The sequence below is a fragment of the Colias philodice genome, chromosome 16 (assembly GCF_061535455.1).
Source record: "Colias philodice isolate Cphi_HAF_F1 chromosome 16, ilColPhil1 Martin Lab GWU primary, whole genome shotgun sequence".
Classification (NCBI taxonomy): domain Eukaryota; kingdom Metazoa; phylum Arthropoda; class Insecta; order Lepidoptera; family Pieridae; genus Colias; species Colias philodice.
In genome coordinates, this window is record NC_143101.1 from 7,412,599 (window position 1) to 7,426,484 (window position 13,886).

At 32.4% G+C, this 13,886-nt stretch overlaps 3 protein-coding genes and 1 long non-coding RNA gene across 5 annotated transcripts in view; 2 read left to right on the forward strand and 2 right to left on the reverse strand.

The window, feature by feature from the left end:
* Positions 1-37: 37 nt before the first annotated feature.
* On the reverse strand, positions 38-2,073 carry LOC149481781 (neuralized-like protein 2). The gene is made up of 2 exons (XM_089704849.1): positions 1,107-2,073; positions 38-965 (listed from the first exon to the last, which is right to left on the reverse strand). Exons 1-2 carry the CDS (start codon positions 1,810-1,812, stop codon positions 856-858), a joined length of 816 nt encoding a protein of 271 aa, XP_089560975.1. The 5' UTR covers positions 1,813-2,073; the 3' UTR covers positions 38-855.
* LOC149481782 (uncharacterized) overlaps positions 38-13,886 on the reverse strand; it is a 270,870-nt gene continuing 257,021 nt past the window's right edge. The window contains exon 3 of the long non-coding RNA XR_016316805.1: positions 38-465. This is a non-coding gene — a long non-coding RNA (uncharacterized LOC149481782). The remainder of the gene's footprint in view (positions 466-13,886) is intronic.
* LOC149481783 (leukotriene A-4 hydrolase) lies at positions 3,264-11,299 on the forward strand. 2 transcript variants are annotated; one of them, XM_089705368.1, is made up of 11 exons: positions 3,264-3,477; positions 4,372-4,427; positions 4,853-4,965; positions 5,231-5,373; positions 6,108-6,219; positions 6,804-7,024; positions 7,370-7,568; positions 8,347-8,568; positions 9,421-9,568; positions 10,188-10,359; positions 10,732-11,299. In XM_089705368.1, exons 1-11 carry the CDS (start codon positions 3,293-3,295, stop codon positions 11,177-11,179), a joined length of 2,019 nt encoding a protein of 672 aa, XP_089561494.1. In that variant the 5' UTR covers positions 3,264-3,292; the 3' UTR covers positions 11,180-11,299. The 2 variants fall into 2 exon arrangements, with proteins under 2 accessions (XP_089561494.1, XP_089561495.1); XM_089705369.1 differs by lacking the exon at positions 9,421-9,568 and adding an exon at positions 9,606-9,750.
* Positions 12,412-13,534, forward strand: mRpL13 (mitochondrial ribosomal protein L13). The gene is made up of 3 exons (XM_089704892.1): positions 12,412-12,561; positions 12,645-12,923; positions 13,210-13,534. The coding sequence occupies exons 1-3, from the start codon at positions 12,538-12,540 to the stop codon at positions 13,441-13,443; spliced, it is 537 nt and encodes a 178-aa protein (XP_089561018.1). The 5' UTR covers positions 12,412-12,537; the 3' UTR covers positions 13,444-13,534.

Consider the following 13,886-nt stretch of genomic DNA (forward strand, 5'->3'; position numbering starts at 1 on the left):
GAGATGTTTTTACAGTGTAGGTAATAAAAAAACTCAATAAAAACTTGTAACTTTTATTTTACAAAAACAAAATTTCATGAGCTGCTATAGATGCAAAATTTGTAGGCACTATTATGATACACAATTCTTAATTTATTAATATTTTAGAAAATTGTTCAGATCCACTGTATTAAAAAGTATTAAAAATAAAATATAAAGATAAGCACATAGAACTAAGATTTATTATGAAAGTTCATATAGATTTTATTAAAATGACTTACCCAGGAATCATTCTAATTTTGTCATTGAGAAGAATTAGAACTATTTTTTGGTGTTTGCTTGTAGTATCTTAAAAACAACAGTTTATAGATATTTTTGTGTATAATATATTTAATAGTAATCTTTAACATGTGTAAAATACTTTTAAAAAATATAAGGTATGCTTAGGCAATCTACAGGCACATTACTACATGCATCCTAAAAGACCTAGGTATACATTTTTAGAACAACTCCAATACTTTATTGAAACACATTAGGGTTTTGTAGTAAAAGGAAACTGATCATTATAACTTAATTAAAAGTGCAAACTAACATTATTGTTTGATATGGGTTATTATGAGAGAAACTGATGCATTTTTACATAACTATGAACAAGCTCTAATTCTTCTCGAAAATAGTATAGAAACAATAATTTTATTATAATTCTTCTATTATTTGAACTTCTAAACCACTTCCTATTTCATATTTTACAAAAAGAAACATTAAATTAATATAGGCTTTACATATCAAAGCCAGGAATGTTCTACCCAAAACTTGCAAAGCAAATAATATATTCCCCAAGAGCTGTATTGTCACTACCAATGAGAATGGCCACTTCTATGAGAGTAAAAAGTCCTTTAAACACTGGGGAAGGGGCAATGACTTCACTGAACCATCCTTCACAAATTGTAGGATAGCATCTCGGCAAACATTTTGTAATGTTTTCACTGAAATATAAAAGAACATATAAATAAAAGAAGAAACAATAGAACACTCCATAACTATCCCTGATCTAAACCCCTTCATACTTAAAAATAAAAAAAATAAATTGTAACTAGGTACATAATGTTCAAAGATTTTTTTATTACCTCCATAGAGCTGTATAATTCGTACTTGTTTTGTTGTTCCATAAACATCAACAACAGCATGTAAGGGACCTCTAGTATAAGGTATTGCTTTTGTGCATGGACCTTGCTCTTCTCCATTTATAATGAAATGCATTTCAGCTAAATCAGGCTCGTCTTTACTCTTTTTAGGGCATGGAACAAACATAACACCTATACGACTTCCAGCATCCATAGGTAATATGCCTTGTGGAGTACCATTTTTTGATACAGTCTGTGGTCTTAAAGTGGTCTTAGATACATAACCACGAGGAGTGTGTACATTGTGCGCATCCCCTAATACAGATACTCTGGGCTCGTTATCTCGTCGCCCACTAGTACCTTGATTAATAAGTTCTATAAGTACATTATTTTGTGACTTTGATATAGGGAATATCCACGACATACCCGTGTTAGCGAGGTCAGGAAGAGCGTATTGCGGCAAACCTTTCTCTCCTAATGCAGTACTCTGGGGGTCGAGTAACGTCAAACCTAAACGCATATGACCACTCCATCCGCGTTCTGTTTTTTCGATTTCCACTAAAAATATTTCACCTGGCAGTAACGGTTTCTCACTAAAAGTTAAACCATGCGCGAAACTTGCTTTTCGATAAGCAACTGTATTATCTTCAAATAAAATAATATTCGAGCCATGGTAGTGGTGAAACCGCGACAGCATTATAGATATCATAAGTTCATCGGTTATTTGCGCTCGGTGAAACCTTCTCGCCTCCAGGGCGAGAAACACTCTATTTAAGATAATTAAATTTACAATCGCGGGTATTACGATATAGTGACCACTTTTAAGCACTAATATATTTAAGTTATTGGTGGATAAAGTATTGTTATTTTTATTATTGTTACGATTCACACTTCGAAGTTCGCTATGAAAAAATAAAACAACGACTTACGACAACTGACAAGACGATTGATATGACAATGGTCAACAAATATGCGATATGTCAATAACACTTGACATACTTATTGCAACAATGTTGCCGCTTAAACGTATGATTTACATATAACGATTTTTTTATGCTATCCTTTCCATGTATAATGTAGGAAGCGCTCCTTATCACTTACTCTGTGGTTCCATGTGTATGATACCTAATTCATAATCATTATTTGTTTTAGAGCGTATACGCACTATGCGGGTAGCCGTCCGGCTGACCGCAAGCACAATTATGTACGGAATATTCATTTCTATGCGCACTGTGCGGTCTGCGGTAGCCGCATCGCAGTGCGCATAGAAATGAATATTACGTACATAATTGTGCTTGCGGTCAGCCGGACGGCTACCCGCAATGCGGCTACCCGCATAATGCGTATACGCTCTTAGTTGTTTTTAGTATTTCAAGATTTTGTGAAAATTTATTGAAGAAAAATTTTGCTGTGATGTAAGAAGTCAGAACACAAGTCAGAACGTGTCAGAACCTAGTTCACTCAGAACAAAGAATCCTATGGAACTGCCGTAATTGTTCAATTTGACGCGGAAATAATAATGATATACCCATCTCTTTCTCACAACAGTGGTTTTACCTTAGAAAAAGCATCTACACTCTTTTTATTAGCGCCCTCTTCATTGGCATCGATGTACCTTTGCTGCCACGGACGCCATCTTAGTATACGGTTTTGTTTACATGTGAGAAGATGTCATTGTGAAATTTTTATGATTTTCCAGTGTTTTTCGACCATAATCGAGTGTAATAAGTATAATTGAAAATAATAATAGGTACCATGAAGTGTTCTATAGTAGGTTGTGGCCTATGCCAAAGCAAAAACAGGCCGAATCTAACCTTTCAACGGTAAGTGGCTAACATTTTGTTAAATTGTTGCTTATATTAAAGTGTATTTATTATCAAGTGTATAGAAATCTTTTAATCATTTTACATTTAATCATCTTAGTTATTATGAGCTGTAGAAACAACAAGTGAACTGTAGAACTGTAGAACTGTAGAACAAGTGAACGTCCCTAGCCCGCCATGTTTGTACCCCGATTTGTTTACTTAGGTATGCAGGAAAAGTACATGCATATGGCAGTTCCATATGATCGTTGTTCAGAGCTAGTTCATGAAACTGGCAATTACTCTGTGGATGTCTATTGTTTTGTATTAGAAAAAAAATCAAAATGTCATTGCGACTGTCAACTAGCGGAGCGGAGCTTAAAAAAAATGTCTGTCATCGGCAAAGTGATCACGAGGCACTTTCGTTGGCCTGATCGATATCAAGTCTTAACAAAAAATAGCAGATTAAATTATTCAATCAGTTCGAGATTGAAGAACATACGATACTGTCAACAACATTACAGCATTCCATTTTCACTGATAAAAACACAACAATTGTGTACCACTAGCAGGTGTCAATTTTTAATATTATTTACCTCTGTTATCCGTATAATTTGTTCTCGAAAATTATTTATCGGTTATTTTAACATAGCAATAAATGGAATATTTTTACACAATATATACCTAAACCGCTGACCGTAGAGCGGTAACCCTTTATAAAAAAGAAAACCTTTTTCATATAAGTTTCGAAACCGAAATAGGTATATGTTGTACGCCTCCTATTATTACTTTATCCATGTTAAACTGGTACTTAGGACTGATCTGCTCATTGTTCAATGGATTAGATGAAGCTTAATGTCAGGGGACTTCCTCTAGAAAATTAATGATTTCACCTGAAACTTATAATTTATACCAACAAGAATCACTTGTAATGTGTAACATTTTACATAACTTTTATCTTTAATTTAGATTTCAAATACATTTATAATACTTGTAACTTCTTTAGTTAGCTCTTTTTAGGACTCAAAAAATATGCATCTTTGAAGTGTGATTCTTCATTGAGAACTGACAATGTATTAAAGATGAACCATTAATATAAATTAAAAAAAAAAAACATTTTATTTTCAATGATTGATTCTCTCTAGATACAAAATTTCTATATTTAACATTGCTATCAAATGTTTGATTAATATGGGTATCATGAATATCATTATAGAAACGAAAGCTAGATGCAGTTTTCTCTTTACAGTTCTAGTAAAGTTAAAAAGTTATAGTCTTTATTATTTAGAGTTTAAGAATTGTATTTGTTTGTAGTGTACTTATTACCTTCTGTGTTAGATCTTGCTGTGACTATATATACCGATTCCTTTGAATCATAGCCTTGGTACAGATTGCACGGGCACAATGTTAGGGAATGGTTATAAGTTGTTGTGTACAGTTTTCTTCATAAATGTTTTCATTTTTAGAGAAATAGAAGTTATGGCTTTGAGTCCACTTGATCCTTCATCACATTCAAGGCCTGGTATGTTTTAGAAATTATTTTTTTTACCTAAATCCTAGTAATTTAATATTCCCTTGAAAAAATTTCTCACCATTTTCATATAACTAAATAATAAAAATAAATACTAAACTTTTCAATAATTTATGAAAAGAAAGATAAGATATTTTTCTATTTCTTCCACAAATATTACAGAGAAAAACTTTGATTTGATATTTTTGTGTTAAATAGCAATAAATTAAAATATTAAGTACTGAATTGATTTTAATAATCAATTTTATGTAAAACCATATTATATCGATGTTTTCTGTATTAAATTGTTTCATGTATAAATTTATACTGTATCAGATTTATATCATCATTTATAATAATAAGCAGCATAAGAGTATCAAAAAAATTATGGGCTTTGAAAGATTTTCTCATAATTATCATTACCTATTTTTTTCCAGAATTGGCCATAATAAAGCATGTGGATTTAAAATTGAATGTGGATTTTGAAAATAAACAATTGAGTGGGATAGCAGATTTGACTATTAATGCTTTAGAAAATATAAATGAATTGGTGAGTATGTTCATTATAAGAATCTCATTTTTTTCCAGATGTACATGTTTGCAATAAGCATTTAATTATCACGATACCCACCAAATATGGATGAATATGCATACATAAATATGTTCGTAAAGTAATTTATTGGAATATATTTTTTCAAATCGCTTCGGCATATTTTTATCAATTTACTCAAACAAGTGGGATCTCTAATCATAAGATTTTTATCAAACCATCTTGATCTTGTCATTTGTAACATGATAAAAACTGTTTATTTCAGATATTAGATTCAAGTAATATAACTATTGAATCAATTGAAACAGAGGATGGAAAGTTATTGGAATATAGACTAGATGACCCTGTTCCAAATTATGGATCAAAGCTTACCATACCACTTGCGGAACCAGCTACAGTTGATCAGAAGTAGGTTTATAGTATATGGTACAATAGAAACATTATTAAATGGTCATTTATTGCAATTTAAATTTTAGTTGAAAAAGAAGTAAGGTTGTCCAAACCCAATTTGTATGTCCTGTGTATGAATTTAGGCGTGACTTGATCTTTAAATAGTCATCGCCATATTACAAAGTCAAATTCTGAAATAGCAACATTAATAAAATAATACGTCATAGCTGGAACATTAGTGTGAATTTCTCACCCTAGACAGAAAATGCGATTTTAAAATTAACAACTATCACTAAAATTGCGTCTTCTTGAAGGAAGTTCTGTACAGAGTTAAACAAAACAAAACAAGAAGAAAAAACACATGAAATAAAACAAGTACCATCTGCAACAACAATGGCTATGTCCTACAATGGTTACATATATAAACCGATCATGGGATCTCAAAGTGATAATCATATAAGTGCCGACTCAACTATGTTTCTTAAGGTCATGCAAACAAGTCTTAATAGCATGAATATGGACGGTCGTGTGTAAGACGCGGTTAAAAATACCTTCCTTTATAGTTTGATTACAGTTAGATTGAAAATAGTTTACGTTTAGTGTAATTACAGGATGTTGTGTAGTTTATAATTGGATGTAGTTCAAACGACTTAGGATAGTTTTCGTTGTGAGTTGAGCATACAATGTATGTAACTGTTTGAGAACTAGTTAATAGAGAAACATTTTTTTTAAATATGAGGGTATATTCACAGAATAAAGATAAGGATCAAGTATAAAACATCACCGACTGCAACTGCTTTACAATGGTTGGACGCGAAGCAGACGTCAGGCAAAAAGTATCCATATATGTTCAGTCAATGTCAGGTATGTATTAAATATCTTTGAAAATAATGTTTAAAGTTATTACGAAATTATTTATGTTTTTTTTTTTTTTTAATAACTCATTGACTTATTTACGTACGCTAAAGACAAATTTTTAGTTGATAGCTTATTTGTTTTAATAAATTATTGACTTATTTGTGTACATGTAAAGGTTTACTACATGGTTAATGACTTATTTATTTTAATAAATCATTGATTTATTTATGTTCTCTTAAAGGCGAACTATTACTTAATAACTAGTTTTTAATAACTTTTTCAGTATCCTTAATAATAAAATTACGGGCATGTTTTAGCAATTCGACGACATGCGCCTATTTTGGGTGTCCAGTATCCCTACTCCACTATATTTATTCCTATTGAGAATTTATCTTAATATATATAAATCTTGTGTCACAATGTTTGTCCACAATGGACTCCTAAACCACTTAACCGATTATAATAAAATTCGCACACCATGTGCAGTTCGATCCAACTTGAGAGATAGGATAGTTTAAACATGTAGGTACCACGGGCGAAGCAGGGGCGGACCGCTAGTTTTTTTATATATAGAAATAATTGTTTTTCAGCCAATCCACGCCCGCTCAATCCTACCCTGTCAAGATTCACCAGCAGTTAAATTCACATATAACGCAGAAGTATCAGCCCCAGAACCGTTCACAGTTCTCATGAGCGCTATCAGGGGAGATAGTAATAGTACTACATTTAAGTTCAGACAGCCTGTGCCTATACCTTCGTATTTGTTGGCCATTGCAGTTGGTGTTTTGGAGTCGAGGAAGCTTGGACCGAGGTGAGTTGATGTTGTTTAATTCTATATGTTTGTGGAAGTATTGATATTTTTTATAGGTAAATAATAGGATGTGTCTAAAAAAATAAAGAATTGCGAAAAATATTGTTATAAATGTTATAACATAGAAATAATTAACTTTTGCTTCCCATCAAGTACTTGTTTAAGTTTTAAATGTAAAAATTAACAGGGATGTAAGAAGTTCGATTATTTTTAAAGATTAACAATTCATATCTGGAAAATTGCTCATTTAAAGTGACTAAAATACGAAGCACGTAAACTTTATATACATAAATAAGCTTCTAGTTAATTAAAGCAAGTATAGTTTATATACCCTTATGATTTCAGGTCGCACGTATGGTCAGAAAAAGAGGAGATCGATAGGAGTGCATGGGAGTTTGCAAACACTGAAAAGTATTTGCAAGCGGCTGAAAAGCTCTGTGGGCCTTATCAATGGTCGCAGTATGATTTGCTTGTGTTACCCCCCTCTTTCCCCTATGGGGGTATGGAGAACCCTTGTCTAACGTTTGTTACGCCTACGTTATTGGTAATTATATCTTTTATCATCCCTTACACTAATATGAACAAATTGCCAATGAATAACACTTCTTAATGGATAAAACGGAGAAAATTTTTATGAACCAGTTTTAGTAATATACAAGGTGGAATTTCGTAATGCATATTTTATTTAAAAAAATCCACTATATATTAATTAATAATTGCACAGGTATACATTTGTTGTTGCAAATCATGCTATATCTGAAAAGCCATTAAAATCGTATTTCGAATTATTCACAGTTATAAATCTGTATTGGATATGGCTCGAAACAAGATTAAATTTTTCTTTATTGTTCACAAAAACCTCTAAATATTGTTTAACATTTTAAATAATTATGAGCATGTTAAGCTACTTATGTCTGTGTGAACATTACTGATTTCACGTTGAAATATTATTTTATTGTAATTATGAAAACCTAGAAGCGAGATTGAGGATACATAAATGTTTATAAGACACTTGTTGTGTGTTGTTTATTATGTCCATGAGCTTATCTCATAATTGATTATATGCAAAAACTGATAAATAAATAACTTGCCAGTTTCTAGTCACATATATTACAATTTACAAATACATAACTACATAAATTATAAGAGCATGTGTGCCGAGCACATATGTCAAAATTGAAACTGGCAAGATTCAAAGATACGTCAAATATATAAATCGTCGCCTTACTATCGTTACGGTATTGCCATGCCGCGACCATGAAATTTTACTTTCAACGCGCCTAAAGAAGTTTTACTTCAATAATTGATATATGTTTATTCAGGCTGGAGACAGAAGCCAAGCAGACGTAATAGTGCACGAAATAATGCACAGTTGGACGGGCAACCTCGTAACAAACAGGAACTTTGAGCATTTCTGGCTCAATGAAGGATTCACAGTGTTTTTAGAGAGGAAAGTCGGAGCGTCTTTGATAGATGATAAGGAGGAAGCGAAACGTAGTAGGGACTTCAGTAGTTTACTTGGCTTGCAGGAACTTGATGAAACTGTGAGTATATTTGAAATTTAAGTCGATATTATCTAAGTATACTTTATTTGTCTTATTACACGCTAGCAGTGTTCGCTTCTGTTGGTCTTAGCGAGATGATATATGGCTATATATTATCATCTATAGGCTTATAAGCCTTCCTCGATGAATGGGCTATCTAACACTGAAATAATTTTTCAAATCGGACCAGTAGTTCCCGAGATTAGCGCGTTCAAACAAACAAACAAACTCTTTAGCTTTATAATCTTATAGGTATATAAAATTCTCGTGTCACAATGTTAGTCTGCATACTCCTCCGAGACGGGTGGACCGATTCTCATGAAATTTTCTGTGCATATCGGGTAAGTCTGAGAATCGGCCAACATCTATTTTTCATATGTACCACGGGCGAAGCCGGGGCGGACCGCTAGTATTAGTATAAAATATAAATAATATATGTAGCATGATCAAATATTGGTAGATGTTCCACTGTGTTTTTACATAGTGTTAGAGATAACTTTTGATTAAATATTTTTGTGGATGAATAGATGTCACTATTTCCTATTAGAACATGTTTAGATGTCGAATAGTATAAAATGCCTTCATTTGATTCGTGGCGAATTCCTACGAATCGTGCCTAGTGGCTCAGACGCTGTTTATATGATGTTTGATCCAACTCACTTTGTAAACAGTCGGTGACTTGCTGTGATCTGTTATCAACTGACTACATCAATTAGGCAGTTGTGTAGAATCACAGTATGTACATTCTTTTTAAATTCAAACTAATATTCAACCTAGCCCCCTGTTCATTCCTAAATATAGGGATATCTTTTTTAACTCACATAAAATTGACTTAAAAATCTGCGTTTGCAGATAAACAAAAATCTCGGTGCGAGCAATCCCCTCACGCAATTAGTTCCCGATTTAAACCAAACGCACCCAGATGACGCGTTCTCAAGAGTGCCCTACGAGAAAGGGTCTCTATTCCTTCGCTATCTCGAAGATTTAGTTGGAGGTCCAGGTAAGGGGGAGTTTACATTATATATTTTTGTTTGTAGGTTCACCAATTGGGTGAAGATAATGCGTTGACGCGTTTGGTCATCAATTTGACGAATGTACACCCGGATGATGCGTTCTCGACTGTTCCATACGAAAAGGGGTCGTTATTTTTGCGATATTTGGAAGATCTCTTTGGTGGACCTGGTAAGATTCAGAGGTGTGGCTCATTCACACAGACAGATGTTTCTTATTCTTTCGTATCTCTTCTTTTTTCAGAAGTTTAGAACTATCAGAATTATAAAATAACATGTCCAAGTTATATTTAGTAAATTCCTGTGCTATTTAAAAAGAGTTGGTTAATTTATTCTTCTAATATTAATTAGAAAATTAAACTATTATAATATCTATATATATATAAAAGAAAGTCGTGTTAGTTACTCCACTTATAACTCAAGAACGGGTGAACCGATTTAACTGAAAATTGGCAGGGAGGTAGTTTAAAGCCAGGAGAAGGACATAGGATACCAAATATGTACCACGGGCAAAGCCGGGGCGGACTACTAGTAATACATATATAAATTAGAAGATTAAACCATTAAACTATGATAATGCTTGCTAAAATCATGTTCTTTACTTTTCAGAAGTATTCGATGATTTCCTGAGGTCATACTTGAACAAATTCCAACGGCAGTCCATAGACACTGAGCAATTCAAGGCGCATCTATTTGAATATTTCAAAGACAATGAAGCTTTGAAGAAAGTGGACTGGGAGACTTGGCTTCATAAGTCCGGAATGCCGCCTGTTATACCGGCGTAAGTAAATATGTGATTAAAAAAAGTTTATCACCATATAGATGATTAATTGTATCAATTTTGTTCATTTTCTGTATTGTTTATTATTATTTCAAATCGTATTGTCTTGGTTTTAATTTTATTGTTTATGTAAATTTAATGTTTATTGTAAGATATTTATTTTCTCTTTTTTTTCTTTCAAATATAATATTCTGTGTTTTAAATCACTTAAATTTCTAAGCCTATGCCACTTCTATGTGTTTTACTTTAAAATGGTAGTGTATAAAAAAACTAAAAGCACCAAAACAGTAATATCAATGGATACGGCATATTTTACCTCGTCTTTCTATCAACATTTCCCTTTTTTCACATACAACATTTTATTTCTCTTAGGTACGACACATCTATGACTAAAGCGGTGACGGACCTGCGGGCGAAAATAAGCAACGCTAAAACCACTTTCGACTACAATGACATCATGACATTTACACCGCAACAAATTATCAACTTTCTTCAAGATCTCATTGATGGAGATGCTCTACCAGTTGACAGACTACAAAAAATGGGAGATACATATAAAATAGCATCAAGCAAGAACACAGAAATCACATATCGTTGGCTAAGATTATGTATCAAGAGCCAAGATGAATCCAAAATAAATGAAATATTACAATTTGTGAATAGTCAAGGTCGTATGAAGTATGTGAGGCCGATATACAGAGATCTCTATGCCTGGGAATCCATGAGACAAAGGGCTATTGATAATTTCCTAGAGAATGAACAGTATATGATGCATGTATCAGCATATACTCTAAGAAAAGACTTGCATCTCAATGAATAAGAGATTTTTTTTTTGCATTTCAGTTTATTTTATTTATTGTAAATAATTGAGATTTTTAAAGATTCATTTGATTATATTGGAAATGTCTTTATTTACATAATAAATGATTTATAATTATTATACTGTGTATGTATTTTATTTTTTCCTTTATCACTACATAGTATAAAACAAAGTCGCATTCTCTGTCCCTATTTCCCTATGTCCCTATGTCCCTATGTCCCTTTGTACGCTTAAATCTTTGAAACTACGCAACGGATTTTGATGCGGTTGTTTTTAATAGATAGAGTGATTCAAGAGGAAGGTTTATATGTATAATAAGATCCATTAAGTAGTGGAGAAGTACTGTTATTTTTGAGGTTTCTAATGTGATGTCGTAAAAAATTACATTTATTCCGCTTACATTGCAAACGCAGGCTGAACCCTACGAGTTTTATCAAAATAATGTAATAAGTATTATACACATTGAAAAGGTCTACAGAAAAGTTCGCGATGGTATATCTCTTATGGATAACCCACAATAACTTTTTTTTGTCATTTACTTTTTACGACAAATAATGGCTAATTTTCGAAGCGATTTTAACCAATACAGCATTAATCCTTAACCAATTAAATACCATGGATACATTGTTCATTTAATATAGATCTATATGGCCCTTTACACCGTATGATTTAAGTGAATATTTTTGAAGATATTACAGATTTAAAAATTGCGGGGCGTACCGTTTGCGGCGGTACCGGCCGGCCGGGCCGCTATGTTTTTATATACAACGTTAAAAGTTTTTCTATAGTGTATTTAGTATCAGCATTGCACCCGTGCGAAGCCGGGGCGGGTCGCTAGTAACTAATAACTACAACTTTTCTGGAGATCTGAGAAATAAATGTGAAGTTACTGCTCAAGCAAACTATCAAAGAAATCAGAGTTTATTCGAAATTCTTATTGCCTAATCTCGTTGAATACGATCCAAAAGTTAATGAATAAGAAAAAGTTACTAATTTTATATAATTTACTCTTCGAATTTACTAGCTGCTGAGTCTATTCGTTTCGCCCCAATACGGGTAGGTGGGGTAGATATTATTGTAAGCTTTGATTAAAATTATTATCGTAATCTAATAAACCAAAAGTTATTAAAATCAATTCAGTCGTCCGTCGTGTGTGAAAATATACCAATCGCCCGGAATCTGAAGAATTAAATTTTGCATTTATTTCCTGTCATAAGTCAAAACGACATTGACATATTGACTGATTGATAACACCGACTGTCAAAATAACCTAAAAGTACTACATCTAAAACATAATAGAAACTTATTTATTATTTTCTCAATTGAATTACAAATTAAACAAATACAAAGCTAACATCATGTCAGCGGCGAAGCGTGTGCAGGTATCACTTAAAATATAATATCGTTTGATTAAAACCTCTTAATATTATTGAAGTTTTTTTAACCTCTATATTTGTTATTTTAGCAATGGGCTACCTTTGCGCGAACCTGGCATATTTTTGACTGCAAATGGCAAGACCCATACCAGTCAGCAAACGTTATCAAAAAGTATTTAATGGGTTTGCATAAACCAATTTATCATCCAATGAATGACTGTGGAGATGTCGTCGTTTGCATAAACAGCAGAGAAATAGCTTTACGAGGTGATGAATGGCGAAAGCGCGCGTATTTCCACCACACAGGATATCCTGGAGGAGCTTCTTGGACTTTAGCCTGGGAAGTTCACAACAAGGATCCTACCATGGTTAGTGATTAAACTTGTATGATGTATTGCAATTATAAGGTGAACAATTTTTATACTATCCAATCTAGACAAAAGACAGGTCAGTATTTACCCAAATACAGACCTATGTATGTGGTTATGAAAGACAGAATAATTTATTCACTGAGTTTATTTAGAATAGTAGGTATTAAAAAGTAAATAAAACATAATTAATTATTGAGTGTTCAGAAAAAAATACTGTTTTTTACCTAAAAAAAAAATTACTTCCTTAAAATACTAATATGTATAAATAATTGTATTTTTACAGATTATAAAGAAAGCAGTATACAGATCAATGAAAGGTAATCTACAGAGGCGACACACAATGCAGAGATTGTTCATATATCCAGGTGAAGAGGTTCCTGATGATGTGATGCAAAATGTAACCAATCAAATAAGACAACTACGTTTAGTTCCCACAAGACTAGATCATATACCTGAGGAAGATGTTCAGAAATTCCCCAAAGTCATGGAATATCCTAGCGATTATGTGCTTAAATAAGTTTTTGTTTATATCAGTTATTTTTAGGTCAGATAGATGTTAATGTAGTAAATAAATTGTATTGAAATATAATGTTCGTATTTTATTTCTATATTGATTTTGCTATAACACTTTAAGTGAATTGGGTGGTGACTTTCATGTACATATGCCATGAGAATATTAAATGAACAATAATCACTAAAATGTAAAAAGTTGATAGAAATATTGATCTAGCTTAATTAAATAAATTATTATTGACTATTTTAGATAATTACGACGATTTGTGAGAACCCTCGCCTCGACGTTCGCCTAACGAGATAAAAGGCATCGCACTAGACCTTTTTTTAAGCTTTTTTTCATAATGAAGTATTAAAAAGTAGGGAAATAAATAATCCTCAACTATGATACTGTTATGTTTACTAACTAATTGAGGGTTTATCGTATAATAGATAGATAGATCTTAT